This window comes from Strigops habroptila, chromosome 5 (assembly GCF_004027225.2).
Source record: "Strigops habroptila isolate Jane chromosome 5, bStrHab1.2.pri, whole genome shotgun sequence".
Classification (NCBI taxonomy): domain Eukaryota; kingdom Metazoa; phylum Chordata; class Aves; order Psittaciformes; family Psittacidae; genus Strigops; species Strigops habroptila.
This window is the reverse complement of record NC_044281.2, coordinates 8,574,004-8,601,870: the sequence shown is the minus strand read 5'-3', so window position 1 is coordinate 8,601,870 and position 27,867 is coordinate 8,574,004. Positions and strand designations below refer to the sequence as shown.

Below are 27,867 nucleotides of genomic sequence, written 5' to 3'. Positions count from 1 at the left end.
CAGCCCTGCGGCCAGGGATGCTCCTGCTTTTTCAGCTCTGCGCACGGGGGAAACAGCAGAGCAGGGCACTCTGAGCACAGGCTGCTCTCCCCATCACCTCAAGAGCCCAGACCCAAGCCAAAGCTTCACCAAATCCCAATGACTGCAGTAACGAGTGTTTGTGCTTTAACTATGGCCCATTGGAAGACCTTTCCCCACCATGTCTGAACCTGGTATTAGTCATTTTCTGCATTTTGAAGAGAAAATGCAGAGGGAATGAGTTATGATGGAATGTGACGGGCAAAGCCATGGCCATGAGCAAAGGCATGGCTGTGAGTGGATGTTTTTCCTGCCGACCCTCATATAACTTGCTTATTTAGAGACACAGGAGTTTTAGGCAGGTAGCCAGCAACAGAAGTTTTAACAGTAACGTGGTTTTTTGGCTGCATGAGAAACAGGCACCTCCTGGAATTTCAGATGAACATTAATGACCCTTCTGTAATAGCTGTTTAATCCAACAGGGTTTTCCAACTGAGGACCTCGCAGTACTAAGCTTCACAGCACCTTGATGAGACACTGAATCTGGTGGGGCTGCCTGTGGGCCCTAGTAGGACCATGCCTGTCCAGCACACTGTGGCTTTACTGAACTGCAGTCAGCCACTGCTCAGCCCAGATCAAGCTAAAAAACAAACATCTAAGGGTTTTCCAATTATACTTGTGTGCAGCCTGGAAGATCAGTAACTAACTTGTAGTATACTCTGTCCCATCCTCGCACCTTCAAGACAAGAAGTGCCTAGCTCCATTCTTCCTCCTCTTCCTCCATTTCCTCTCCCAGAATAGGGCAGGATGACATTGGAAGTGCAGACAAAAACCAGCAAACATGAGCCATTGGTTCTGGTTTCCCACATTTAATCTCCTCTGGGCTGGGAGAAATTTCGGGGATTGCACCTTACTCTGTCTGCAGCAGGCTCAGCCCCTCTGCTTTGAATCACACCTGACTTCTATGTCAACACAGCAACATGGATGTTTCTGAAGGTTTTTGGTGGGGTTCTCCCCCACTTCTTTTTGATGTTTTTGCTCCCTGGTCTGTTTCTCTTCCCATTTTATACCCCATCTCCCCTTTGGTTTCTGTCCTCCAGCAACACTTTACCTGAGATGCGGGCCACCATTTGTAAAGTGAGTTGAAACAGGGTGGACCACCAAGACACTTGTTGAGAGCAGGCTGGGCAGCGATGCTTTGTCCCTCAGATTCCCAAAGACCACTTTAACTGCCTGGTACCACGTCCTGGCAGATCCGCCTATTGCTTCTTGTGCCAATGTAAGCACACGCAAAAGCAGGAGGTGGAAAGAGCATTAAATAAGACTGCCATGGTGCAGACCCTTCCTGGGTTCCATTCCTCCCCTTCTGCCTTGGCCCACTACAGCCCCACAGGCTGTGCACACACAGCCACCCATAAACGAGGGCTCAACCACAAGAGCAGGAAAAGGCTTCCTCTGGAGAGAGCTGCTGTTCAAACTACTCTCTCCTCCCCTATCCCCAGAAAATTAACATCTCCTTTTAGAGAACACCATTAAAATAAAACGAAGGAAAAACCCTGGGGAAACTACAGAGTTCTCACGGTGAATTTTATTTTGTAAGCAACAATATAAACATGTGAATAAGAACAGGCATCATCTGCAGGGCTGGCCTTTGATCCAGAGTACCCTGAATCTAGCAACCCTTCAAGAGCAGGTGAGGGCAAGCCTTCACCTGCGGCTCCAGAGGCTAAGCCAAGTCGCAGTCCACCAAGACCTCTGTCATGGAAAGACCAATGCTTGAGTATTTGCTATTACCAAATGTATGTGCAAACTCGGAATGCACCTCCCACCTCCCCCCCAGGTTAAAAAAAAATAATTATTATACAGCTGCAAACCAGTAAAAAAAATTGCTTCCAGCTTATTGAGACTGAAATGGCCTGTTGGACTATAAACTGAAATATCATCCTAGAGAGAACCAACTGGTCGTGACACAAAGTACTGTATTTACAACTCAAAAATATAACTGTTATATACTTTAATTTATAGCAAATTTAATACATTAGTGTTTACAAAATAAATTCTGGACTCAACTGAAACAGCGTGCTGCTTAGCAAGTTCTTTTTCCTTCCTCTCACTTTAATCGAAGAGACCAGCAAGCTTAAGAGCTTCTTCTGTGATCCACGCAACAACTTTTGATCATGCCAGATGTTGAAAAAACAGAACATTTCCTGCATCTCTATAAAGTCTTGTTGCTTGGTACCTTCTATCACTCCAGCTGTACAGTTCAAACCTTAAGCTGTCCTTTAACGAGTTCCATACACGTCTCGTGAAAGCTACTCAGATACTAACCAGGGCACTGGCTAACGTTACAATCTTATCCGCATCACTAGCTCACACAACAGGAAAGAGGAAATATAACTACACATTCAATCTCTTATTTCTAACAGCAAAGCTGCAAACTCCATTGCTTAAAGATACTTCAGTAAGTGAAACAGTACCATACAGTTCAAGAAACATTTTTTTAAAAAACAAACATTTTTAATAGTATAAAAAGTTGTTTACTGGTGTTTCTACTATAAAGCTTTGTTCCACAAATCAAAAGTGATAAAATAATTAGATATGTTTACAGTGATAAGAGACTGCAGTGTAGACATTTCAGCTCACATTTTGCTGACTGTTTCAGTACAACATAGACTGTGACTGAATCGTTAATACACATCTATGACACAGAGCAAACCGGAGACATGAAGTGCACACCTGAATATGGAAGTTTACCCACTGGCATGGTAACTTACTGTCTTCAGCCCTCCCTTCCTCCTCCAGAACACGTTGTAAGCAAAAACTGTATTCAGAAACTGAGGCATATAACTGGTTTGACTGCTGGAAAGCAACTCTTATTGAGGGAGTTGCACAGAGGAAAAATGGATGCACACAAACACACCATGGCAAATTCCAAAGTTATATGCCGACTATTTCTCCTTAGATAAAATGACATCTGCAAAAGTGAAAATGTACAAAAAAATAAAAACTGTCAAATAAATAAAGAATACAGATGTTAATTAATCACATATATAAAGAAACGTATTGGCATACTGTATGCAGTATACGGTATATTCATAGAATCATGTGGGCTGGACAGCACTTAATTAGGAGTCACATGCTAAAGACGTAACTCCTCGTCGTCTCCTCCAAAAGATCTTATGGTTTCTGGATATCAAGTGCAACCTTTTACACCGATGCATAAATCCTGCACCATACTTCATCTTTGCCACACCTAGGATTCTTTTTGTTTTTGTGTTTTAAAGATCCACAGAGAAGTCCAAAAAGTTATAATGGTCTGAATCACAATTTTTGCAGCCCTGTCCATGCTACATGGTCTCTTGGGTTTCCCACCAGATGAGATTTCAGTAATTGTACAGTATTATCAAACCATAGTTTTTTCCCCAAGGAAACGGGAGCTAATCATATGGCCTCTTCCATACTCCAACTGGCATTTTCTACACTCCTGAACTGTAGGTAGGTATTATGCTGTAAGTGTGTTACACAAAGGCTGCTGAAACCATTGAAAGTGATGTAACAATAGTTAAGTGTCAAGTACGTCCGCTATAATACAGAATCAGGGTCTAGGTCTATCAAATGCTATATCCACATAACATTTTAAACCATGAAATATTTTATGCATTTTCCTTTTTCTACAAATATTGTTGCAAACTTGCTGTTAATTGTGTCACAAGGTTCGCATTCCTAATTCTCCAATGAATTTTAATTCAAATGTTTAACAACCATATCTACGCTAGGTACACTTAAAGTAGACATTGAATTTCAAGTAAAATGAACTGTAGCCACATCTACTGGACTCAATACACGTCCCGACATCTAGATTTACTTTGATAAGTTATACAAATACATAATACATTCTTAAATAATGAAGACCCACAATATTAATTTGTGAATCTTCCCACGTTATAAAACCACTTTTACAGGAATGTTTATCCACCTGTATTACTGTTTTAGTTTGCAGTGTCTCTTGCTTTCCTGTTTCCACACATTACTGTACCAGTTCTTAGGCTTTGGCTATTGAAATCTCTTATTTGAATGAGGCAACACTGGTTATTAAGGCTGGTTTTTTTCTCTTGTGAAGTTTCATTCTTTACTACGACACCATTTTCCAGAGCAGAATGACTATCTTGTGTCTTCGGGTTCTGTTTTTATGACCTTCCTTTCTATGTTGTTAAAAGCTGAATGAGGAAAATCCTTTAAAATACCAAGGCCTTCTGCATTAAGAAAGGAAAAAGAATAATGTTAAAAACACTGCTTGGAAACAAATATATTGCGCTCTTAATTCAAGAAAAAGGTCCATGAGCAATATGGATACTAACAGTTGAAGCAATGAATTCTGCCTCCTCCTGCTGGGCTTTAGCCCAGCTGGGTTAAAACTGGACAGCACTAGGCCTTTATAAACCAGAATAAAAAGTCTTTTTTATAAAAAAGCCTGATTCCTTTATAAAAGGTAAAGCCATGTTATAATCAAAGTGTGGTACAACGGCAACCCAAGTATTTAAGAGCAGTAGTTTGGGTCAATATCACTTTCTGATGACAGAACATGCCAGAACTTGCTTATCTTAACTTTGTTACTGCACCCTCTAAGCTTTTCCCGAATAATACTCAATCTGATTCTAGATTAACAAATAACACTCTTCTGGAAGTTCTGTCCAAAGCCTTGATTAAAAGGTTACACACAAAAGGTTACACACAGGCTGAGCTACTAGCTTCTTCACTCAGAGACATCATGTGTTAGTTCATCACAGGCTTTGTGAGAAACAGTGGGTAATTCACAAGGGGCAGCACTAACCCGAGGACTGGGACTTCGCCTCACCACTGGGGTAAAGCCGGATCAAATCACTGCACAGAGGTTTTCCAACATGCTGCTCTCCATCGAGTGAAATGTGCTGCAACTGTCTACTTGGCAGATTGGACATTCGGAGATTCAGCGGTCTTTCACCTGGAAGTTGGTCACAGTGAAACGTTGATGCATTAAAAGCAAAGCAACATTAAAAATTAAACAGGTAGAGACTTAAAGACAAACTAATTCTATCAAAAAAAGTACATCCTAAGTTCCAGCTGCTCATGGAAGGTTTCTACCAAAACAAAGCTTATATAAATACACTGCTTTGCAGACACAGGCATTGCTGGAAAGGGACACTCAGCCATACCCAAAATAAAATTAAAACTCTCATTCTGCTCAAAAACCCCTTTGAGATCTTAAAAATCCCTGCTACTACTGCACGATCCCTTTGAGATCCTAAAAATTCCTGTTCTCACTGGACAATGGATAAATGGCATAAAGAAGCTAGGACTATCAAGAAGAGCTGGATCCACACACCCTAATTCTTCCTGTATACTTGTGTACCAATACGCACAAATGCAAAACTGTTTTAATGCTTACTTGTATTGATTCCCTTAGTTGCTCCCTCTACTGCTTCTCTCCCCCCTTAAACTAGCTCTAAAAAACCACCAGATACAAGAACTTCTGGTTGTATTTCTTGTGTTTAAAACATTTTATCTCCCTTCACAACAGTAGAAAAAGAAATCTAAACAGAAAATGCTCAAACAAAACAAACACTCCTAAAATTAATACGAGCTAAGGAATAGCCAGTTGGTAAATCAAAGACAGAACCACTAAACTGTAAGCTTTTTGAAGAATAACAAGCTACTAAGAACATCATTAGAATCCGGTTAGTTCTAAGTAATTTACATAGCCAGCTCCTCAGGTTTTGTTCCTAGATGGCTCAAACAGGTAAACAAAAAGGGGTACCAACTACATTATGTTTTACTTCCAATTTCCACAAAGCAAGAACACAAATGAAATGCAACATCCTGCTCTATTTTGAAAATGCAAGATAAAGCTAGAGCCAAGCTCTGCCCCCACTAACACTAGTGCACCCTACCTTCTTCCCTCCCCATAGGGTTATCCATGGCAAAAGCAGTCTGCCTGCATATATTAGAGTACCAGAGCAGAATGTGACCATACATCTGATTGCATTATTTAGACTATAAGCACTCCAGGGCAGAGATCCTGACTCATCCATTCGGCACTCAGTGTTCTATACTAGATAAATAACACTACTGACAAAGGTTGCATAATATCAAACGTATTTGCTGGCAGCAACACCGTGCCTGGAAGCTACCATACCTTGTCCATCAGCGTTATCTAATGACATGCCATTGGGGCTGTGCTCTTCCGAGTTTTGCCTGTAACACCCTGTGGAAAGACGTCTCTCTAACGCAGCTTGGTTGCAAAGAAATTCCATCTGTTTTGCCATCACCTTTTCTGACTGCAAATAAAGGGGAAAAAAAGTCTCTCTATATACATACATATAGTGAGTCAAAACACAGGAAAAAAACCATAATCAGATGATAAGACTAACAGCCTAGATATAGGTTTTTGTTGACTCATATGTACAGATGTGTGCTTTACGGTTTCTTCGAAACTACCAAGCAAACAAAATATTTTTGCACCCATAAAGATTTTCATACTGTTCTTCTGAGTCACTCAAGAGCACTTAAAATGCAAGCTGCTCTAGTTCATCCACATGGAAATGCAACATTGAATTCTGCTCTTTGAAAATACAAAAATCACTTTCTGCACTTTAGGACTGCAGGTTATGTCGAGAGAATCTCAAGAAAAGCAGAAAATAATGTCTTAATTATCAGTTAGCTCTGTTCAAATATATGCCTTCACAAAAGTATTCCAAAAAGTATTCCAAGAGCAATGGCAACATCTGCTAAAAACTTATGCCAAGATTTCACCAGACATCTTGGAATCTTTATTTTAGGCAACAGCACTACACAAGCTTAAAAATCTGCCATTCTGAAAGTGTAGGATCACAGTATGTTTGTGGGGGATAAAGGTGTGAAATGTCTGTCTAGAAGAAGAACAAGACCTATACACCTCTCGAGAGTGAAACTAAACAATGCAGTGCAACGTGGGAGGAAATGGCGTCTGAACGTTTGTCATTGACTTTAATGCCAAGAGAATTCTAATTTCACTATAATCTTGTTCCTGAGAATGTAAATAAGCATCTTGCAAAAATAAAATCACAAGTCAAGAAAGTTGATTTAGAAGAGCCACGATGAACATAGGAACAGAAAGTGTACAAACTTAACGTCTACAATTGACTGGAAAAAAGGCATTTCTCTAGCAGGTAATGCGGTAACTGTTTCAACCGGTACAGAGGCCCATTAATCGCAGAGGTCTTTTCTTGGGAGATGATGAAAGCCCTGACTTCCCACAAAGGTCTGCTTACTCAGCATAGTTCAACAATTTACAAATACAATGGCAGCAAAACAGACCAGCAAAATCTGAGCTTCTGCAGCACAGTGATGACCCTGATAGCAGAGCAATGACAGGACCAATATTTACTTACTCTTAGAGCTCATCAGGTTCTGCAGAACACTAATAGCTCAAGCTTGGTTTTGGGAGGCAAGTAAAAGAAGAAACTGTTCAAATAGTTAACTTTCAAGTGTGCTTTAACTTTGCTATTCCGTCACTCCTCTTACAACTTCTGAACTTTACAATGATTTTTAAAAAGCATAAAACATTTCTCACTCATGCCATCTTTGTTGTTTAATTGGGACAACCCCAAAATTTTGACCTAATGAAAACTTTAAAGTATATACAAGATGAAAATAAGCTTGCAAAAATCGAGTTCATGTAATCATTATGTGACACCGGAACATGTAGTATAATTGCTTTTTGATGTATCACAATGAACAAATTTGTATCACTGTACACTACTCTGCAATAGAAGAAGGTAATAAAAGATAGGGTAACACATCCACTCTCAGAAAACAGGAATGTAACTCCCTAATCTTACGTGAAAATTTGGTGATTACAGCTGCTCAAATCAGCTCAACAATTTGTTACAACTTAGCATGAAATCCCTCCTTGGCAACAACTGGCAGCAGGAGATGCGTATTTTGCCTCAAGGCTGGGATGCACTACAGAGAAGACAAAGCATCTAAAACCTGTCTTCATTTATAGAAAGCTTTCTGGGTACTTGAAAACAACGCACTGCCACCAGGGTAGATGTTATTTAGAAAGGCAATTTATCCTCTCAGACCCAGAGGTTCTCTATTTCCTAATTATACTGGCCTTTCTTCTTGTAAGAAACGTCAGAACTGAGGACTCCAAGATCGCCTACTCTATTCCTCTAGGCTCAGTTAACTTGAACTTTCCATTTATAGCTAATAACGCAAGTAACACAGCACATACTGTACCAATAGTACCCACTTGCTCTCAACAGGCAATCACGTATTTTTCAAGCCTACTACGCTAGATCTTACCTCCTCGGAACTAACAAGGCTAAAGCTGTAGTACTGTGTCAGAACACTTTCAGAAGTAAACCCCAGTTAAGAGTGATGCAATCACAGCTAAGCTAGGTAGTCTTTGAAAATTGATGTTAATTACTTTAGTCATCAAAACAATACACCAAAATCAATGTACAAAGACATGCCTGTATTATTCACAGTGTAGCCTAGTTGGTTTACCTGGGAATTAAGAGCTGTTGAGTCTTCATTCTTCCCTTTAGCCAAAGCAAGTGGCATTTTGTCTTGCTGATAGAGCGTCTGGACAGTGTCCTGGAAATCAGGATAACCATCCTATTGAGCATAAAAAGAAACCAAACAGCAAGAGGGACATATTATTGATTGTTCTTCACCCTCTCTGTATACTCAAAAGGAAAAAGAAAAGAAAAAAAAAAATAGCCAACAAAAAACATATTCCTGAACTGTGAAAATTCTAGTCTGCAATTTACGTGTTCGTGCTATTCGCTTCACTTAGGTTTGCGCACAAAACACAGACAACCCCTCTACACCAACTGCTATATATCTAAAATGGCATACACAGAAAGTCATCTCTCACAGTTTCAGGTGAATCCAGACTACTGTTGCCGCTGACATTAAACTAGTTTACATTCAGCCTTGCCAGGCAGATTTAGGCCCGTGGTTTCTGTCACTTGTTACATACAGCAGCTTTAGAAATTCTTAAGAAATCCAGTTTATATGTAGTTGAGATTAAGGCACAGCAGCTGCATATACTAACCTTGAGAAACTGAGCAAAGCCTCCTGAAATTCAATGTGTTTTACACAGAACCTATAGGAGCATCACAAAATGAAATATCACCACTTTAAAAGCAGGGTAGCTAAGGCTTCACATACTATGGGAAATCATCATTCAATTCTTTCAGTCTCAAATGCTTATGACATGCAAATCTTTTGCAGCTTGCATATGTACCCATAAAGCAAATAAAATTCCTGTGAAAACGTGCCAGACTCCATTAAAATAAATTAATCATCGAAGCAAAGGTTCAAGATGAGAAATTTATCCTGCTCGGCATTAGAAAAGGAAAGCTCATGTAAAATAGAGGAACATCCACAAATGTTTACAAAAGCACAGTATAGGCGACTGTTAAAATGTGGGAGGAAGCTAGAGATCTAAGAGAGATCTACACCTGAAAACAGTGACATCTGTCACTGAGGATCTGTAGATCCACGTACCAAAATATGCTAAATTAGGCATATTTTCCTTGTGGATTCTAGAGGCTCATGCGCGAAAACAACAACATTTTTTCACACTAGCTGGACAAATGAGTTACAGCCCAAGAATAAGAAAAGCAATCTTTCAGAAAAACCACAAGGGAAGGATTACAAGGTCCATGCCACTCGCAGGCTTCCCACTGACCTGCAGCATGGTGGCCAGACCCCCAGTGCAACCTAATGCCAATAAAGCTATTTTTTATGCTCAGGGAAAAAAAATTAAATAGAAATATCTGTCTGAACACTGCATATTGCTTTTATCCACCCAACATACTCCCTCAGGGAAAAACCAAACACACAGGTACGCAAAATTTCATAACCAGGTAGATTGCCACAAAACCCCATCCTCTAGAAACAAAGGCTTTGCAGCACATTTCCATGAGCACTGACCATTTTCATAGTTAGAACTGAATTTGTTTTGGAGAGGAGAACGATGATGTGTAGGAAGATGAGAAACTGAATACACAAAAACCCCTATCACTCAGGATCCTATTTTTGCAACAAAACAGGTAACACAGCTCTTTATAACATATGTGTGATCACTTGCCAATACAAAACCAAAGACTGCTTCCTGAAAGCAGGGCCAGCTGCCCCTTGCTGTGACTGTCACCCGTCAGTCATGCAGGTAACTCGGATGACGATGCAGTTCTGGATCACTTTTCCCAGAGCCATTCCTCACTGCTGGCCGTTCTCTGCCCTGCTGCCTCATCTAGGGGCTGATGAGGAGCAGGCTGGGCCAGCTGACAACCTGCTCTGCACCACGTTTGCCTAAAGGCTCCTTTTCCCTCTGTGGTCAGGAGGGCCTGCTGTATGCAGTGCGGCATTTTTGTTTTGCCCGTGCTGCTGCTCAGTTGTTTTTCAAGCAGCTTCATGCAGCAGATGTTCTCAGTCCCACATGTGCTTTTTCGCTCCCTCTAATGACATTTTTCCTATGAAAACAGTAGCTTTTGCTGTTTTTGTGAAAAACACAAATCCCACACTTTGGTTTTCTTTTCAACCTTCTTAGCAATGGCGGAGGTGGGCCTTTTCTCTCCTCTCCCTCCACCCATACCAGCACCAAGGGAAGATGCTTCCTCACAGCCCCCGCTCAGGTCTTCCTGCCTGTGCCCCCTGACTCCCACTCAGCTTTGTGAAATTAGCTTTTGCAAGCTCTCCCCACCCCTCCTGTTCAGCTGAATGAAGACACTGACACACAGAACAATTTCTCCCTACCACAGACAGCGAGAATATTTTTAAAACTCCCTTTCTTCGCTCTCTTGGCTGTTCACACTAACTGAGGGGGAACCTCACCAACCCCAACACAAAGCAGCAGCACAATGAGTAGCCTCTCCCTCCATGACTTCTGCGTGATATACCTCTGACTTGTTTTGCTTTCCAAGCTGGTGCCACAACAGCTCATCGCTTGGAGTGGTGCTGGCACTGAGTCACGGAAGATGACAAAACAAGGGATGCCCCCGCCCCACAACACCTATGCAGGAGACAGCCTTGCTCTGCAGAGGGATGTGCTATTCGCCTACTTGCAAATAGCACATCCCTAGGTGCTATTGTCCAGAGCAGATTTAGGAACTACAACCTCTTCCTCATAATCTGCTTCCAAATCCCAATTCACTGCATTCCCTTTTTCACTCTCTCCACACCTTTAGTCTGTCGTTTGCCTGGAATTTTTCCCCTTCTCTTCTCCACAGTTCACTCCCACAGCTCGCCCACCCACTCTACGAATAAGAGGGGGAGAGCTCGCAGGGGAAGAGAAAGGCTTTTACAGGTAATTTGATGTAATTCATGGCATATTGTTTCTTTGTAATGCTTTTGTGAGTTTCATATTCGTGAAGAGGATAAATTCACAATGGTGGCTGTAACCCAGCAATATTCAGCCTGCACACACAGCTCTGCTAGCTCTGCTCCAGGATGACCTTCAGAGTCTCTCTGGAGTTTGGGGGGGGGGTTTAAGTGTCAGTATATTTCAGGATATTAAATCTTTTTTGTTTTTTAAGTAATCTTTTACACTATGCAAACAGGGTGCGAAGTCTCTCCAAATTCAAGCCCTAGTATTTTAGGCCACGCTTTGCAGAGACGTTAATGACTAATGGGTAAAGGAATGGTGAATCAAAATACAGAGTTCAGCCTTAAAACAGAAAGGCAAAATGACCTTTACTGAAAGAAAAAAGAGCTAGTTACACCACCACCACACTCATATTCAGATTCTCTGCATGATACTAGCATGACAGTGAGCTAATAGAGCCACAATGAAACATCACAACTTTAAAAACAGGATAAAGAATTCTTAACCAGAACAGAAGGAAAAATCTGCAGCATTTGCTACCAATTTCTTTTTTACCTCCACCTTTCTACGAACAAGTCTCCCCCCAAATCCTCAAACATACGACTAAAAAAAGGCCTTTCTTTTTTTAGAAATGTAAGCCCCAAGAACCCAAAACACCACATGTAAAAGTTATTGACTATGTAATAATGCACCTTTTTAAAATCTCTTTGAAGAGAAGTCCATGACTTACAGTGTGCCTCAATTATAACGTACTGTAGTAATGGTTTACTCCTTAGAAGACTCCCAAACTTGTAAGGGGAAAAAAAAACATTTATGCTGATAACACCACTGGTTACTTCATAATTAATCATGCTATAATGCTATCCAATGAAAGAATATTTCATTTACTTTCATTTCAGTTTCCTACTCTGGAAAAAAGTCCTATTTCTGAAATAGCCATTTGTACAGCTAGGACATGAAATTTTCACACATATTTTAAAATATGACTTGTAATTTTAGAGAAAAGGAAAACCAAGTAAACATCCTTTCTCAGAATTCCTGAAATAAAAGGTGTCTAGAGAAAGCAGGCCTTCCAGACTCTTAAAATTTCACCATCAGGAAATAAGAGAATACAGTTTCCCTAAGGCTGTCCAAATTTCCTGCTCTCCAAAAACCATAAAGTTGCAGCCTGTATTTTTCAGGATTTTAATCTTTCTGTTTCTTTCAATGAATAAAAAAGCACCTCCTTTGCAGCGTGTCATTTTAGATACTTGCTCATCATCAATTATTACTGAATGAAGGAAAAACTTTCTAATGCTGAAATCTAAGTCAATGAAATACTACTCCAAGCAGAAGAGCAGCAGCACTCCACCAGCTCTTATAAATCAGGACTAAACTGGACAAAAAAGGGGAGACTCAAGCAACCATCCTGCAACGTGCTGATCAAGGAAGATAATGGTGAAGGTGGATAAAATCATTTAATGCACCTTTTCTCCGCTCCTTCATGGACTGAGGAACAAGCATATGTCAAAGCAAATCCTAACACATGTAAATGACATTACTGACTTACCATCACAGGTACCAGTAAATCCTCAATGCACATGTATGTTTTATATAAACAAACTACAATTGTACACAAACTGATGGAGCTTAATAAATAAAAAAGGATTAACTCCTCTATACCTATTCATAACTACCTTTTTAAAACTAACTGCTCTCACTTGGGTTTGTCTCATGGGAAAAGCCTTTGTACAGGTAAAAGCGTCACACTGCTGAAAAAATATGAAAGCCTTGCATTCAGCGCATCATTTGTCACAGAATGAGTTACATGAGGAATGCATTCCAGAATATGCTCCAACTTTCCTCTACAGTTAAAGAATGTATCACGTATCTGTGTCACATACAGATCTAGTCAGGCCTAGCTTATACTCAAATGCACATTTAGCCCACACCTTTTGGAGCAGACAGTAAAAAAAACCCCACAACACACAATGCTAAGGATGAATCAGATACCCGTGTAACAGAAACAGTAATGTGTTTAAAAAAATACATCAAAAAGGAAGATCTATTCTTATGAGGTATATAGGTATACATACTTACAATTTTTTTTTGTCCCTGTCTTTCAAGTGTTTTTCTGACACATTTCCTTGAGATAGCTCACTTCAAAACAATAGTGAATTTTAGCATGCATAGGTCAAAATACAGGAGTCACAATACTGTACCTCTATCTTGATTCTCTTTGGTGACAGCTCATCCCTTTCTCCACATTTAGATCTAGAAAAGAAGACACATAGACTGTCAGTAAACAGCACATTAATCCTGACCATCAGAAATAATAATGAAAAACAGAGTCAAGATACAAAAACCCAAAACATCAGGCAAGAAAAAGCGAGATGCACAGAAAAAGCCTCTAATTCACTTGGACGCGGCAGGAAATGTCACTAAAGTATAGAGGAATACAAGTGCCTTGTGTGGTTTTCAAAATGTCAGAGACATTCTTCCAAACAGAAAGGAAAGCTACCTGAGCACAGAGAATTACAGAATGCCTTTGGCACTGCTTACCCAGAACGGATGTATTTTTACATAAATCACCATAGAAGGAAGGGGAGCAAAGGAAAACCATAAAAAGATCCTACAAGTGTAGGAAAACGTATTTTGAAAGGAAATTGCATTACACGTGGAGTTAACGCTTAAAAACAATATATAGAAAGTATCAAGACTTTCAATCATACCTTTTAATGCTGAAGTTTTAATTGTATTTGAAAGCTATTAAGCCTTTGTTACTGTTTCATAACAGCAGTTCATTTAACAGAACAGTAACAACTGAAATTAGGAGTCAGCTTCAGCCCCTTTAAAACAGGTTTGTAAACTGCTCCCATGACCTTATCTTTCTCATTCCCTGAAAACTAATGAGATAAATCTGTATATGTAAAAAAAAAACAACTGATACATTGAGCAGCTTTGGCTACTTTGCCTATTTACATTAACCTTGGAATACACAAATGCCTCAAATACTTGAAATGCCAGCCTCTCAGATGCCTCTCAACATGCACTATCATCGAAAACTCTGGAAAACTAGAGAGCAAATAAAAAGGTAATTCAAGGCAGCTAAATCTCAGCAGTTTAAAAGCTCCACGACTTAAATAGCATTTTCCTACCTTCCTCAGAAGAGCCTTTACTAGCTAAAGAGCAAGAAGAAAGTGTCTCTAGTACTTCAAAAGAAGTGCTATTGGACTGATTCATTCCCTGAAAATAAAGGTCCTTTGAGTTAATTAAAACCTTACTTGGTGGTCCTGTAAGTATACTTGTATGTAACTTCTCGAGAGATTTGCCGAGCTAGTGCGAAGAGTTCATCTCTCCTGGTCAACAAGGCGTTATCTTTTACACACAGCTGAGCGGCTGCTTCATTAACTGTTAGCTGGAAATCAAACACAAAACCAGGGATTCATGATTTTGCATACTTTCACCCACTGTGCTTGTAAAAGTACCCGTTCTTCTGAAATAATGAAAAATTTCAGCTGCAAGTAAAATTACCTATAAATGTATAGCAAACCCTGGAGGGTTTCTTCAGTTTATTTATACTCTTACTAAGCCAGGTAAGCTTCTGGGAAGAAAAAACCAAAAAAAGATACACATGTAGTTGGTGCATTTAATGTCCTTTAAAGTAAAAATGTTATTGTAAGACTCTCTTAATGTGCGCTGCCTGTGCCTCATCCCAGCATTAATTAAATCTCAGGATAAAACAGTAGCTCTGAACGTTCACAGTGTTCGGCTCCCAAAGCCTGGTTTACAGGGAATACTATTTTTATAAATGCAATATGCCCAGGACTTGGGGGAAAAAAAAAATGACAGTGTGGGTACAGATGGCTTTCCCTGGTGAATACAGCACAGATTCTGTAGAAGGTGATGGTTTAAGAAACGATTAAACTTTTTTTAGCTATGTTTCTCACCCTCGTGTTTGTGAAGACTATCTTCAGACATGAATCAAATGTGACTTGTTTCAAGGATGTTTTCCTGAGCCTGCCAGGACACATTTCTAGTGCCTCTGCTGCTGGCAGTAGCTTCATAAAGAGGGGAGGGGATAAAAAGCCTGAAGTTGAGGCTCAAAATGGTTTCACAGTGCTCAGAAGCCTACAGAACGTGGCGATACTGCCATGATTACACCACATACAACACTGCTGTCTGAAAAGCCTATGGTCAACAGTATGGACAAACAACAACATTATCAACACAATGAGAGACACTGAAACCGAGATGCTGGAGAGATATTCTCTGCTCCTTCCACCGTAAGCAGAGGCTGAAGAGATATTTTCACTTCTTCCTCAGCTGAAGAACGGCCAGCACTTGTAATGAGGCATGAAAGCCAGAGGCCAGAGTACTGCAGGTGTTTTTTTCCCCGGAGTGCCCATAACTTTTCTACTCTTTATTTCTAGAAATAAAGCTGCTTTGAATGGGCCTGGCTTCTTGCAAATGAGCACAGCTGCTTTGCTGCTCCTGTTAAGAGTACGTTCTGTATCTGTCTCAGGCTAGTGAATATTACAAAGCAGGTAGGTTTTCCATAGGCCAGTCAGCATATTCATGACGGAGTGGGATGTTCCATCCTCAGCCCTTGATCTGGCAGCGCAAAGCACAGCTGCAGTGCAGCGCACAGGGTTGTGTGGCCGAGGACTAACAGGACCATGCATGTGTGACCTCAACCACCGAAAACACTGCTGCTACAAGAGGTGCTTTTCATGGAAGAGAACAGAAGGTGAAGCTGAGGACAGGCCGGCAGGTCTGCAGTTAAATGGCGTCTCTTGAGAGAAGGCTAAGAATCATGCTCCTTTACCCTGCCGTCTACCACACTGCAGAACGTTACTTGTGAATTAAATCACAGCAACTCACCCAAAACATCGCACGCTCCATCCTTGAAGGATGGAAGCTGTCATAAGACACAAACAACACACAACCATGCTGTCCTTCACCGCAGTGCCTGATGTCATCCTAACTGGAAAAGATGTATTTTGCCTAATGCAACACTTGTCCTTCAGGGAGGTTGAAAAAAAACCAAAAACATGTATCAGAAGACCCGAGACTCTCTCAGTGGGTGAGCCCGTGCAGTATTTCTGCTAAAACCTCAAACAAAACTGCTATTCCTAATATTTCTTATGCATTTTTTCCCGTGTTTAGCATAAAAGCCTCTGATCTGAGTAGGGCATTTCCTGCGACACCTGAATGCTAGTCAGAGCGCGAACATGTCTTTAACAGGCGAACTAGCTATGTTGCCTGATCCTTTGGTCTCTGTGCAGACCAAAAAAGCCCTTAGAGATCAGATGTACAGGGGTGGGAAGTTTAGGTTTAATCTGTGAAACATCTCTACGTTACTATGTTCCTACAATACAATGCACTGAAGTAACTTAGACAGGAACAGTTGTTCTACAATGTCCATCGTCTCAGACAAAAAACACAGGGGGAAAAAATAAAAGATACAAAAATAAAAGATAACTACAACGCTGATGAAAAGTATTACCATCCAAAGCAGGCATTAATTTCTGTAACAGGGCTACCTATTACTTTGCCAAGGATGAAAAACACGGCCAATGCTTACAAAATAATTTGAGACGGCTTTTATCTGTCAAAGTGTTGAAAGGCTGCAAGGAGCTGAAATCACTGAAAATGCTTTGGGTGGCCGCAGGCAAATGCTGTTTATCCTAATATATGAGAAAAGCCAAATGTTTGTTTTTCCTGGTTTCTTCTTTCAGGTCACATCCAGACTTACTGAACTGAAGAGCATCATGGTGCCCTGCCTTTTCAGGAGGCACAACACTGCAGCTAGAAAGTGTTGCATGCCTAAAAATAAAGATTCTGGTTGCTGGAAGCCTGAATGATATGGAGGAGCACATAACCATACAGGCTGTATGGAGAGGGATGGGTATATTCCCATCTGATGGGGTTCATAGATTCCCCCACTACAAAACACATCATTAAATACCAAGCCCTACTGTTTTGGTGAGTCAGCAAAAGAAAAGGAAAGAGACCGAGTCAGACAGAATTTATTACTTGCATTTCTTATTCCTCATTCTCACACTATTCAACAGGATTTATTTCTTTGGGTTTTTTATAGGTACCTAGACAAGCACTGAAATATTAAGACAAATTACAAATCTGACTCAAACATGCATAGGTCACCAAGTTCAAAGGCATGGCTCGTACTCATCACTCCTCCAGTCCGACTTTAAACATAAAGGGCTATCCATGCTTGAAAAGCTGTGCAATATTGAGACAGTGGGATGGATTACAGACAGTAAGTTTATTAGTTTTGGAATATCTTTGAAAGATTCTGCATCAGATTTTATGCTAATCAGTGTCTTACACAGATAATCCTACCAATAACACACGCTTGCAAACCAGCTCAGTGTCTACAGCTCCCACTGGCCTCTAATAGCTGCTGAGGCCCTCTGAGACACTCCAATGTTCATACTGAAACAGAGAACATACTCAATAATTTGCCAATAATAATTCCATCAGATATGATTTTAATTTGTATGCATCTCCACTCTGCTTGAGGAGCCAGATATAGCCTGATCTTTACATTAAGAAGCTAACCACTACTTAAGCTTTTTAAATTCATAGTGAAGTTTATTCAGCTGTTCACTGCCAGATGCAAGGAGAGATCTTCAACTGCGATGCAGAATGACAGTCTTGGAATGTATTAACACGTGCAGAAACACAGTCTCTGGACAAGTAGGAACTTACCTCCCTGGTTGTTTAAGGTCCTTCCTTCTGAGCAGCAAATTAAGCCATCAAAACCAAAAATCCATTGAAGTTGAGTTTACAAAAGGCAAACCCTGGTTTAGCAGATTTTAAACAAACAAACAAAAAAAAAAAGATGGTCTCGTTGCTACTATTTGTATATTTTCTGCTTTAAAATGAAGACCATTCAAGACAAAACTTTGTGAAATCTGGCCTCTTTAAGCAAACAGTAAACCAATTATGAGCAAATTCTTCTTGCTTGCATGTGTGCAGTTCCCATCAAGTTCAGCGAGGCCCCACATGCGTAAGCGAGGCATAAGTCAACCACATACTCCTTTGATCTTGTGCCCTTAATCATAATAGCGATAGAAATATTTCCTAAAGCCAAACCATGCTCTCATTCCATTTTTAAACATGGTTTTACAATGATGTAGTAAAGATCTTTAGTGCAGTACTGAAAAAAATAATTAACAAGGCAGAGCAGACATCCCGTCCTCTGGTTCTTTGTTACCCTGTTCCTTCAAACCACTACCCCACTACTCACCCCAACTTCACAGAGGCACTCCTGAGACTACCACATGCCTGGCACAACATCTGCCCCTGCTGCCCGCCTCCCATTACAACTGCTGGATGCCAGGGAATTATCCTACAAGAAGTCTGCCCAGACTTCAGAGTATTTTCTGCAGCCCCCGAGAGAGACTGTGAAAGCACACAGCTTCACACGTTGTACATCTCTGACTGCCTCCACGCTCAGGTGGGGAGAATCCCCTTTCTCTGAACCCTGACGCTGAAGCAACATACACAGGGCATCTACACAATTAATCCTTTCAAGTGCTGCCTCTATCTCACACACAACTTGTTCTTCACAAGGCCAGGGGAGTAAGACGAGATCTGTTCTTGCACACTGGATGAATTCATAGATTGTAAGCGTTCCACATAAGCCACAATGCACGTAAGTAAAAGCTGCACAGCTAAAACTGTGTGGTAGAAAAGTCTCTCGGAAGCATCTCCCCAGTCTGTAGTAAAAGCCCTTGGGAAATCACTGCTGCTGATGTTCAGTTGCCTTATAAATGCAAATACATAAACCAAAATGTAAAGAAGTACGCCTTGTTTCCTCCTGCCCTTCTACTCAGAAGCATAAAGAGAACCTAGTCTTACGCTATAGATCACACACCTACAAAACTTCTTGAAGTGAAAAAAGGCTAAGCCAGTACAGCTTTTTTGGCACTCCTGTCACATAAACATTGCCTTTCTTTTTGGGAGCTAAGCCTTACATGCCAAATTTTAAATCCAACTGAAATTTTGCAATCCCTGTTAGCTGTGAAAATGCTGATGCAGCATTCATATCAACAGTGTTTTGGCACTGCTTTGAATTAATGTTTGTTCTCCTCTTGCACTGTACTTTGGCTCTAGCGAACTCTTCCCCACACAGACACACCTACTGCGTTACAACACAGGCAGTGTGAGCCTCAAGAATGCCCGAACAGAAGCGAAGGAGGTCCACACGGACTTTTAAGGATAAGAGGGAACAGATGCTATGCAGGTATTAAACAACAAACCTTCAAATTACAGCGACCCATCAATACTGGAGACAGTCCTTTCCGTTCCTCCTCAGACAGTGTGCACTTCACTCGGCCAGCTTAAGACCACTGCGCCCCAAAAAACCCCACAGGGTGTATAGTTAAGCATCATCCCAATTCAAACACAAAAATTCTCACCCCACTGGGTTTAGGGTCCTCATCAGCAAAATCCTTTTTACCTTGAGGACGAAAGCTACACAGCAGGGTCTCGAAGGCAGCAGAGGGCAATAACCAGGCCAGGTGATCCTCTTCCCAGACATAAGCAATTTTAGTTACTAATCTTCCAAGCAACCAATCTACTCTCAAAGCTGCAAGGGAACACCAAGCCAGGACTGCCTCAAAAATGTGCCATGTGCTTAGGATCCCAAGGGCCATGCTCACTGCAACACTGATCTGCTATTTCAGTGCCAAACTGCTTAAACCCTCTGTCTGACAGGCTGCACCAGTGACCGAGCTGTCTGATGACACCCAGCTGAAGTCATCAGTGCACACACCCATACAACAAAGGGGACTTCTACTGCACCCAAGATTTCTATCCCAGGGCAGGACTGCCTAAGGCTCTGGTAAGACACACAGCTCTTGTAACCTAGTGAGAAGCGCCTGTACAAAAACTGTATCCTGTGAACAGCAGATCATAAAAAGTGTAGGAACACAGGAGGAAGCCCACTGTCACTCAAGGTTTTTACCTCGTGAAGGGTGAGATGCTTGCCATCCTTTCTTTTCGAGTCAAATCTGCCATATATTGCACTGTACTTCCTGATCTCCTCCTCTTTGTGAGGGTCCTCGTCACTCATCTCAAAGATGTGACCAATCATCTTTGCCAGTTTCTTATTTGTTTTCAGTAACTCCTTGACTTCGTTTGAGTCACTTTTGGGCAGGGAGGGAACCATACGTTCTACGCATTCAGCAACTGACAGAGCAGCGGCAGCATCCAGGGTCTCGCTGTTTTCCTTTGGTGAAGCTGGAGAGCCAAGGTCAGCTGGGGAAAGACTGTGTTCACTCTCTGTGGTGTGGTGTCCTTGCCAGAGCCTCGGCTCACTGCCGCTCTGCAGTGGTAAGTTCCCCACCACATCAGATTTGCTTGCACCCACGCTTTGCACACACGTTGTGGCAGCACACTTTGGAATCTTCAGGTGAGGCTCCCTGGTGCTGCTGTTCCTTTCGTAACTGCTGCAGGATATCCCCAGCCACGCAGGAGACCCTTCTGGCAACTTATAGATTGGAATGCTGCTGACCGGTAAGGAGGTGAGAGGCTGGTTAAAAAGACCAGGGTTTGTGACCCAGTCCCTCAAAGCCTTCTGCAGCCTTCGGACGTGAAGAGGCTTGCTAGCCATGCCTACGAGAGCCATTATCTCCAAAAACTCCTCTTCACCTGCTTCACAGAGCTGCTGGACGTCATCACCACCCTGCTGAATGAAGGCATCGAAGTAGAATAAGAGATTTGCTTTTTGTAGTATTCGATACAGCTGCAATTCCCCAAGGGTTCTGGGTAGAGCTGACGCCATCACGGATGACAGAACCTGCAAACAGTAAGAACAGCGAGAAGATGAGCACCAGAATGCTGACATCCAGATGCATTCCCCCACCGCCCATCCTTCCATGAGGCTGTTAACTCAGAGGACAGATTTCTTTCTCTTGTTATAAGACCAGGTATGGAAAAAAGGGGCAAAACCTCTACTTTTTACTAGCTAACTCCAGGGAAACATTTGTGAAAAAACAAATCAGCAGATAGTTGTGATGCAGCTACAAAAAAAAAGATGATTCAAACATGAAGCCAGCTTGTTTTCAGCATTCCCTCTTCATGTTTGTTCCCAAGAATGTCATTCAATATTGCTCACTGCTTCTACTTGACTCTCTTTTATATCTTTAGATCAAAATGATCACAAAACACCCTGAAGAATTACTGAATACTTGATCCCTTGAAGAAGTAAAAAAAAAAGAAGGCTCATCAGTTTCAATTCTTTTTAACTCTCACATCATTTTCCCCCACAGCAGTGTGGAGCACTGTGAAAGGAAAGCCAAGAAGAAAAGTGCTTCACAGAACCCCAGAGAACTAATGAAGCTGGATCAGTAAAAGGGTGTTTCGGAGCAAAGTATTTCTACAGTTTTCCCCATTTCACATAAAAAGGATCTAATGCCTCCACTGATCTTAATTATGGGAGCAACATCCACAGACAAAGCAAAAGCACTGATGGATTCCAACGCATGTAGTTTAAAAAAGTTATTCCGAATTCACCTGCCTGTCCCATTTGTTAACAGGCCTGTATGTCATTGATACTTAGAACACGAAATACCATTCAGCAATACGATTGTGCTCTAAGGGCTCCCAAGGGACAAATTGCAGCAGTATTCTACCCTTATGGCTGCACAAAAACATTTGCAGAGTTTCAACTTCATAAAACCCGTTATCCACAGTTATCCTGCAAAAAAATAAACTCTTAAGAGAATTGCAGGATCTCATGCACACACCTCTTCACTCTACAATGGCTTTCACAACTACAAGCGGATAATTTCCAGTATTACTGTATTAAGCTAAACCACCAATCAATAGGGTCTAAAGCATGTAATTTATAGTTGGTCAGGCAAGTAACAGAACTAAAGCATAGAGCTGGTCTGCTAACACTATTCCGGCTCTACTACCACACTGCACTTGAAAAAACACACAGTAGTAACCTAAAAATCAGCACTTTCAGAATGATTTGCACACGTGGGGGGGGAACTATTTCGACAACATGCAACACACCTCACCCCAAAACTGCGATGCAAGAATATATCCATGCTTAGGGGCACTGGGAGGCTGGTAACCAGCAGTAAAACTAAGGCAGAAATTGTTTTTACAATATTCATTTTTGCATACTTTTTTTTTTTTTTTTTTACAATATGCATTTTTTCTTCAGCAACTCAAAACAAATGTACAGCTGTAACAGACAGAACTCAACTTCTATTCAAGGAGCATCTGAAAGATCAGGCTTTAGCTGCACATCTTTGATTAAACTCTAGCAGAGGAAAAATAAAATGAGGAGGCCAACAGAAACTTTACAAAGATGTATGTGGCAGCAACAGGATACATACAAACAAGGTCTTCAGGAAGAGGGATGGAGCTCCAAAAAAAGACCAAAAAATACAAAAATCCAAACCCACCAGCTGCATGTATCATTCTTTGTATGCTGGTCCTTGTAAAACAGAATGGACAGCAAGAGCAGTTTAGATCTGAGCAGCCACCTCAAGGAGCTGCTGGTGAGCTCAAGAGCAAATGAACTCACACTCTGGAACTCGGGGCGGAATGGGAAACATTTAAGAGCTACACATTTTAGAAATACAATTTAGTTTTTGAAAATAATGGTCAATTGCAGAAGAACAATTAAGTACTGTGTACACTCAAAGAAGCGAGAGGCAACTAAGGGCAATGAGGAAAATCACTTAAGGTAATCCTTTAAACAGTACATAATTCTGTGATTCAGAAAATTGTCATTACTCCATAGAAATGCTTAGAAATTTCTCAGAAAAATCCTCCCATTCCATACCAGCTTTGACAAGGCAAACAAAACTAACAGGCTATGGTTTACTGGCATTGCAGTAAACCGTTCCTATCCTTCCGGTTCAAGTGACGTTGACTTTCTACCATCAATACCACAATTAAGCTTCTATAAGTGTTATAAAAGAATAATCATTTGCTCTGAAAGCCATTCTTCTTAGCACAGAATCTACATAAATCTACATAAATGGACTTTGTGCAAAGAGCTAAATTGAATCCTGGGAGGACAGTGGCAGTGAAATCACACACAGCTCAGGAGCTCCAGGCAAGGCATGGAACTCATTTTTCCAAGCCCACAGGCTGGAAGAGCAGTAACAGTCCATGAGCAGCCTTTACCTGGAGGCTTCTAATCACAAATCTCCTCATGACAGATAAAACTGGATTAATAGGTACTATGGAGGTGTCAGTAGCGAGTCCACAGTTCAGCCTGTGTTGAGATTTGCATTTAAAGCAAGACTGAAATCCCTTTGTTTTGTACTTTAAATTCTGTTTGCCAAATTTAGTGCAGTAACTCCTGAGAGGGCCACGCAAATTTTCCATTTATGATTGCTACCAATTTCTGCAGAAAAGGCATTTTCAAACACTCCTCCTTCTGACCTCTTTTCTCCTCTCATTTAAACGGAGTTCCCTCTGCACTCACCTCAACGACATCCCAAGTATTTCTAAACTTTTACAAGGGAAAGGCTCCCTTCCCTTCCCGAGACAGCCTCACCACGCCACCAGCTCCGCTGCTTTTCCAGACATTACCAGTCCGCTCCACTGGTTCGGCTCAGCTCACGGCCGACAAAGCCAGGAAAGGAGGTAAGCTAGTTGACGTGGAGGAGTTAAGATGGGGCTTAGGAAGAGGACAAGCAACAAACAAGGTTAGCTGAGACAGCAGCGCAGCACTGCCTGGATCGGAAGAGACCGTTAACCCAAAGGCACTGCTGCTGCCTGGCTCTGCTTACCTATCTGGCTACGGCAAAGCCTTAGCACACCCACTCAAGTCTCGGTGCCATACATCTTTCGGGTGACCTTTAAGCTACATCTAAGAGACCTAAAGTACTGCTTTCCACCACTCTTGTTCTCATTTCTAGTGCAGCAGGGGCTGTGCTTCTGGAGCGAAGGGTGAGCACGAGAAGAGGTTACACAACGGGAAGACATGGGGCAAGCTCACAGCTAGGAGACTTGCGTACGCTCCTCACTGGGAAGAGCACCTCAGGTAAGACCCTAGGGCACCACGTGTGCTCCGCCTCTTCCACAGCCTTCTCGGTCAGTCTTCGGCTTTCTAGTCTGGTTCAGGAGTAACGGCCTGGAATTGTCCTCTGGCAAACCCTAAGAAGCTAACCAGAACGATCAGCTGCCTTAGGAGAGAGCAAGTACATCTTCTAAGGCATGGCCAACTGCGAACTGTTGCAGGCCAAAAGGCAGGAACACAAAGCTGGCATGGGAAGGTCTGCAGGAATAAATGAATGCAGCAATGGCAATTGAGCTGCAACTTGTCCCCCTTCTTTGCTCGCTGTCCGTAACAGTCAGGAGTGTGGGAACACACAGGGAAGAACAGCTGTCTTTTACATTTTTTTACATATAGAACAAACAAAGACGCTAGGAAAGTCCCTGTAACAGACAAAGCTGTTTAAAATACATGCAAGGTTGCATACTGTTACAGCCACAGAAGAACCAGGAAATCACAAGTTAGATTTTCACTCAGCCTTTTGCAACCCACAACCATGCATTCTGATTTTCCACATTACCTCATTCACATCCACAGCCTATCACCCCACATGCCGAGCCCTCCTCTCCAAACGCTGGATGTCACCTTAACTCTGACCACAAACATAACTCCTAGGAAAAAGGAAAACAAAAACCACAGGAACACCACAGAGCACGACTAAATATTTGTAAACAACCAGGGCAGGAATCACAACCTATTCCTGCAACCGGCTCCCTCTATCAAGACAGCCGGCAGCGGAAGCAGCCCGGCTCAGCATCTTTAACCACGGGAAAACACCCGTTTCTTCCCGTTCTCCCTGGTCCGAGATCAAAGCTGCACATTTCCCGGAGGTGGCAGGAAGATACGCGGCTGCAGCGAGCAGGTGGTGGACGTGGGTGAAGGATTGGGAGAAGGAAAACGCGGGAGTTGTGGGATGTAAGCACAGGGCAAGGACTTCACCAGCAGTTTTCCTGCTTTTCAAGGCTGCACTAGAAGTAAAAGCAATTGAGCAACCCTAACTGATTTTTAGAGGTTTTTATTTGAGGTGAAATTATATTTGAGCTGTCACCAATTCAATTAGGAATATGCACAAGGAGAAACTGCGAAACATCACATTCCTGTATTTTAGGCAAAAGTGATTATTTCATAATATATCTTGATCACTTTGGGCGTTTTGAAAAGTCTCTGAAGACAAACCGGATTCGGATTTGAGAGCTGGCTGCTTTGCATATTCATTACATTTTTGCAGCGTTTCCAAAGGACTTTTAGCAGGAGAAGAAAATTACATGTAGCTGCAGAAGCGAGACTTAGCAAACTAAATAGTCTTGTCTAGCTCTGAGATGTGCCAAAATACAACCTATTAAGTGAGTTTCACATCCAAATACAGATGCGTATCTCGCCGCAACTAATAGGAAACTTGAAACGTGCAAAAAACCCCCAAACTCGTAAGGACAGAAACAGCCAAAGTACTTCGCGACTCCCGCCCGCCTGGTGCGCGCCGTCGGGTTCCACCGGAGCCCGGCTCAGGGGGGGTTACCTGCCGCCCCGCATGCCAGCCGCGCCGCGGGAGGGAGCCGAACCGAAGGAAACCGAGGCAGCGAGCACAGGGGAGGGCTGCGGTCCCGGCACCAAGTTCGCATCCGCCGAGCCCGCTGACGGGAACAGCGCCGAGCCGCGGCCCGGCACCCCTCTGGAGGTGGCTGCCGCCCGCGGGAAGCCTCCCCGGGGCCGCTTCTCCGTGCAGGCTACATGGAGGGGCGCGGGTGCCCGGCCGGCGGGTAGCGGGGCAGTGTGCCCGCGGCCCGCCCAGAGACACCGGGCCCGGACAACCCGGCACGTCCCGCGAAGGGCGGCGGGGCGGGAGGAGGCGGCGAAGCACTGCGCGGGGGACGCGGGAGAGGCCGCGGAGGTACAAGGCGCCACGCTGCCTGGGACGGGGGGGGGGGCGGCCGGTCCCACGGCGCCGTCCCTCCCGCCCGGTACCGGCGGCCCGCCGCGGTGCACCGCCCCCGTCTGTCCCGTCCCGTCCGTCCCGCCCCGCCGCCCCCCCGCGGCAGCAGGCGCGGCGGGGACGCTCCGGTACCTTCCACCTCCTCCCCGTCCCCCCCGCGCTGCTTCCTCCGGGAATCACCCACGCACGACCCGCCCGCTCCTTCCGCCCGTACCCCGCGGGGCCGCGGCCGCGCTGCCCCAGCTTCCCCCCCCCCTCCACCAGCCCCGGGGCCGTCCCGCACGTACTCTGCAGTAGGCTGCCGCCGCCGGCTGCCCGGCGCTTCCCTCGACGCCGTCCCGGGGCCGCAGACTCAGCCCCGCCGAAGTTCCTGCCAGCGCCCCCCCCGCCTGCGCGCCGCCGGCCCAGGCTCCTCCTTTCCCATCGACGGGGCGGGTGGGCGAGCCGGTCCCCGCCACCGCCTCGCTGCTGCCGCCGGGCGGGGAGGGGAGCGGGGAGCGGGGGGGGCCGCCCCGCACAGCTCGCCTCGTCGCGGCCGCTCCTTCCGTGCAGCGGAGGCCGGGCGGGAGGAGGGAGGGAGAGAGGGAGGGAGGGAACAACCTCCGGCGCCTCCGCCTCCCTCCCTCTCCCCCCCCCGCGCCCCACACACCACACACACACACACACACCGCCCCCTCCCCGCGCGCTCGCGCGCGCGCGCGGTCACGTGGGGAGACCCCGCGCGCGCGCTAACCGCCCGCCCACGCGCGGCCGCCGCGTGACGCAGCTCGCCTCGGCGGGGGCCGCCGCCGCCGCCGCCGCGCGGGGGCGGGACACGGCACCCGCTGGCTGGAAGCGCGCCCCGCCGCGGCCGCACCGCGCAACGGCACCGAGCACCCGGCACCCACACCGAGCACCCGCACCGGCACCCGCACCGAGCACCCGCACCGGGCACCCGCACCGAGCATCCGCACCGGCACCCGGCACCCGCACCGGCACCCGCACCGGCACCGAGCACCCGGCACCCGCACCGGCACCCACACCTGCACCAGCACCCGGCACCCACACTGGCACCCGCACCGAGCACCTGGCACCCACACCCGCACCGGCACGGAGCACCCGGGACCCGCACCCACACCGAGCACCCGGCACCTGCACCTGCACCAGCACCCGCACCCGCACCGAGCACCCGGCACCCGCACCCGCCACCCGCACCGAGCACCCGGCACCTGCACCCAGCAACCGCACCGGTACCCGCACCAGCACCCACACCCGCACCAGCACCCACACCCACACCAGCACCCACATCCGCACCGCGCAACAGCAGCCACACCTGCACCCGGCACCCACACCAGCACCAGGCACTGGCACCTGGCACCAAGCACTGGCACCCGCACCTGCACCTGCACCTGGCACCAGCACCCACACCAGGCACCGGCATCCGCACCGGGCACCGGCACCAGGCACCCCCGCTGCAAAACGCGGCTTCAGACTTTCTGCCCACACAGGGAGAGCTGCCGCCTGGTCCCGGGCGTGGAGAACTAA

The 27,867-nt window shown here is 44.2% G+C and overlaps 2 protein-coding genes across 5 annotated transcripts; one reads left to right on the top strand and one right to left on the bottom strand.

Annotated features, from left to right (window-relative positions):
* Positions 1-1,588: 1,588 nt before the first annotated feature.
* Positions 1,589-26,911, bottom strand: NAB1 (NGFI-A binding protein 1). Of its 4 annotated transcripts, XM_030487412.1 has the most exons (9): positions 26,631-26,870; positions 24,934-25,024; positions 20,352-21,185; positions 14,638-14,771; positions 13,576-13,627; positions 8,548-8,658; positions 6,191-6,332; positions 4,850-4,999; positions 1,589-4,271 (listed from the first exon to the last, which is right to left on the bottom strand). In XM_030487412.1, exons 3-9 carry the CDS (start codon positions 21,168-21,170, stop codon positions 4,180-4,182), a joined length of 1,500 nt encoding a protein of 499 aa, XP_030343272.1. In that variant the 5' UTR covers positions 21,171-21,185; positions 24,934-25,024; positions 26,631-26,870; the 3' UTR covers positions 1,589-4,179. The 4 variants fall into 4 exon arrangements, with proteins under 4 accessions (XP_030343272.1, XP_030343271.1, XP_030343274.1 ...); XM_030487411.1 differs by lacking the exon at positions 24,934-25,024 and having other exon boundaries at positions 26,631-26,911; XM_030487414.1 differs by lacking the exon at positions 24,934-25,024 and having other exon boundaries at positions 4,874-4,999; positions 26,631-26,911.
* On the top strand, positions 25,780-27,867 carry LOC115608092 (translation initiation factor IF-2-like). Its single transcript, XM_030486291.1, has 2 exons — positions 25,780-26,371; positions 27,110-27,867. Exons 1-2 carry the CDS (start codon positions 25,780-25,782, stop codon positions 27,865-27,867), a joined length of 1,350 nt encoding a protein of 449 aa, XP_030342151.1.

What these genes read in the sequence shown, in the direction of transcription:
- NAB1 (XM_030487411.1), bottom strand. Translation starts at nt 21,170, where the DNA reads ATGGCGTCAGCTCTACCCAGAACCCTTGGGGAATTGCAGCTGTATCGA. An exon ending in AGCATCTCACCCTTCACGAG is followed by an intron (nt 14,772 to 20,351) that starts GTAAAAACCTTG and finishes TTTGATTTCCAG; the next exon opens with CTAACAGTTAATGAAGCAGC. An exon ending in CAAAGAGAATCAAGATAGAG is followed by an intron (nt 8,659 to 13,575) that starts GTACAGTATTGT and finishes TATGCTCAATAG; the next exon opens with GATGGTTATCCTGATTTCCA.
- LOC115608092 (XM_030486291.1), top strand. Translation starts at nt 25,780, where the DNA reads ATGCGTATCTCGCCGCAACTAATAGGAAACTTGAAACGTGCAAAAAAC. An exon ending in GGCGCCGTCCCTCCCGCCCG is followed by an intron (nt 26,372 to 27,109) that starts GTACCGGCGGCC and finishes CGCGTGACGCAG; the next exon opens with CTCGCCTCGGCGGGGGCCGC.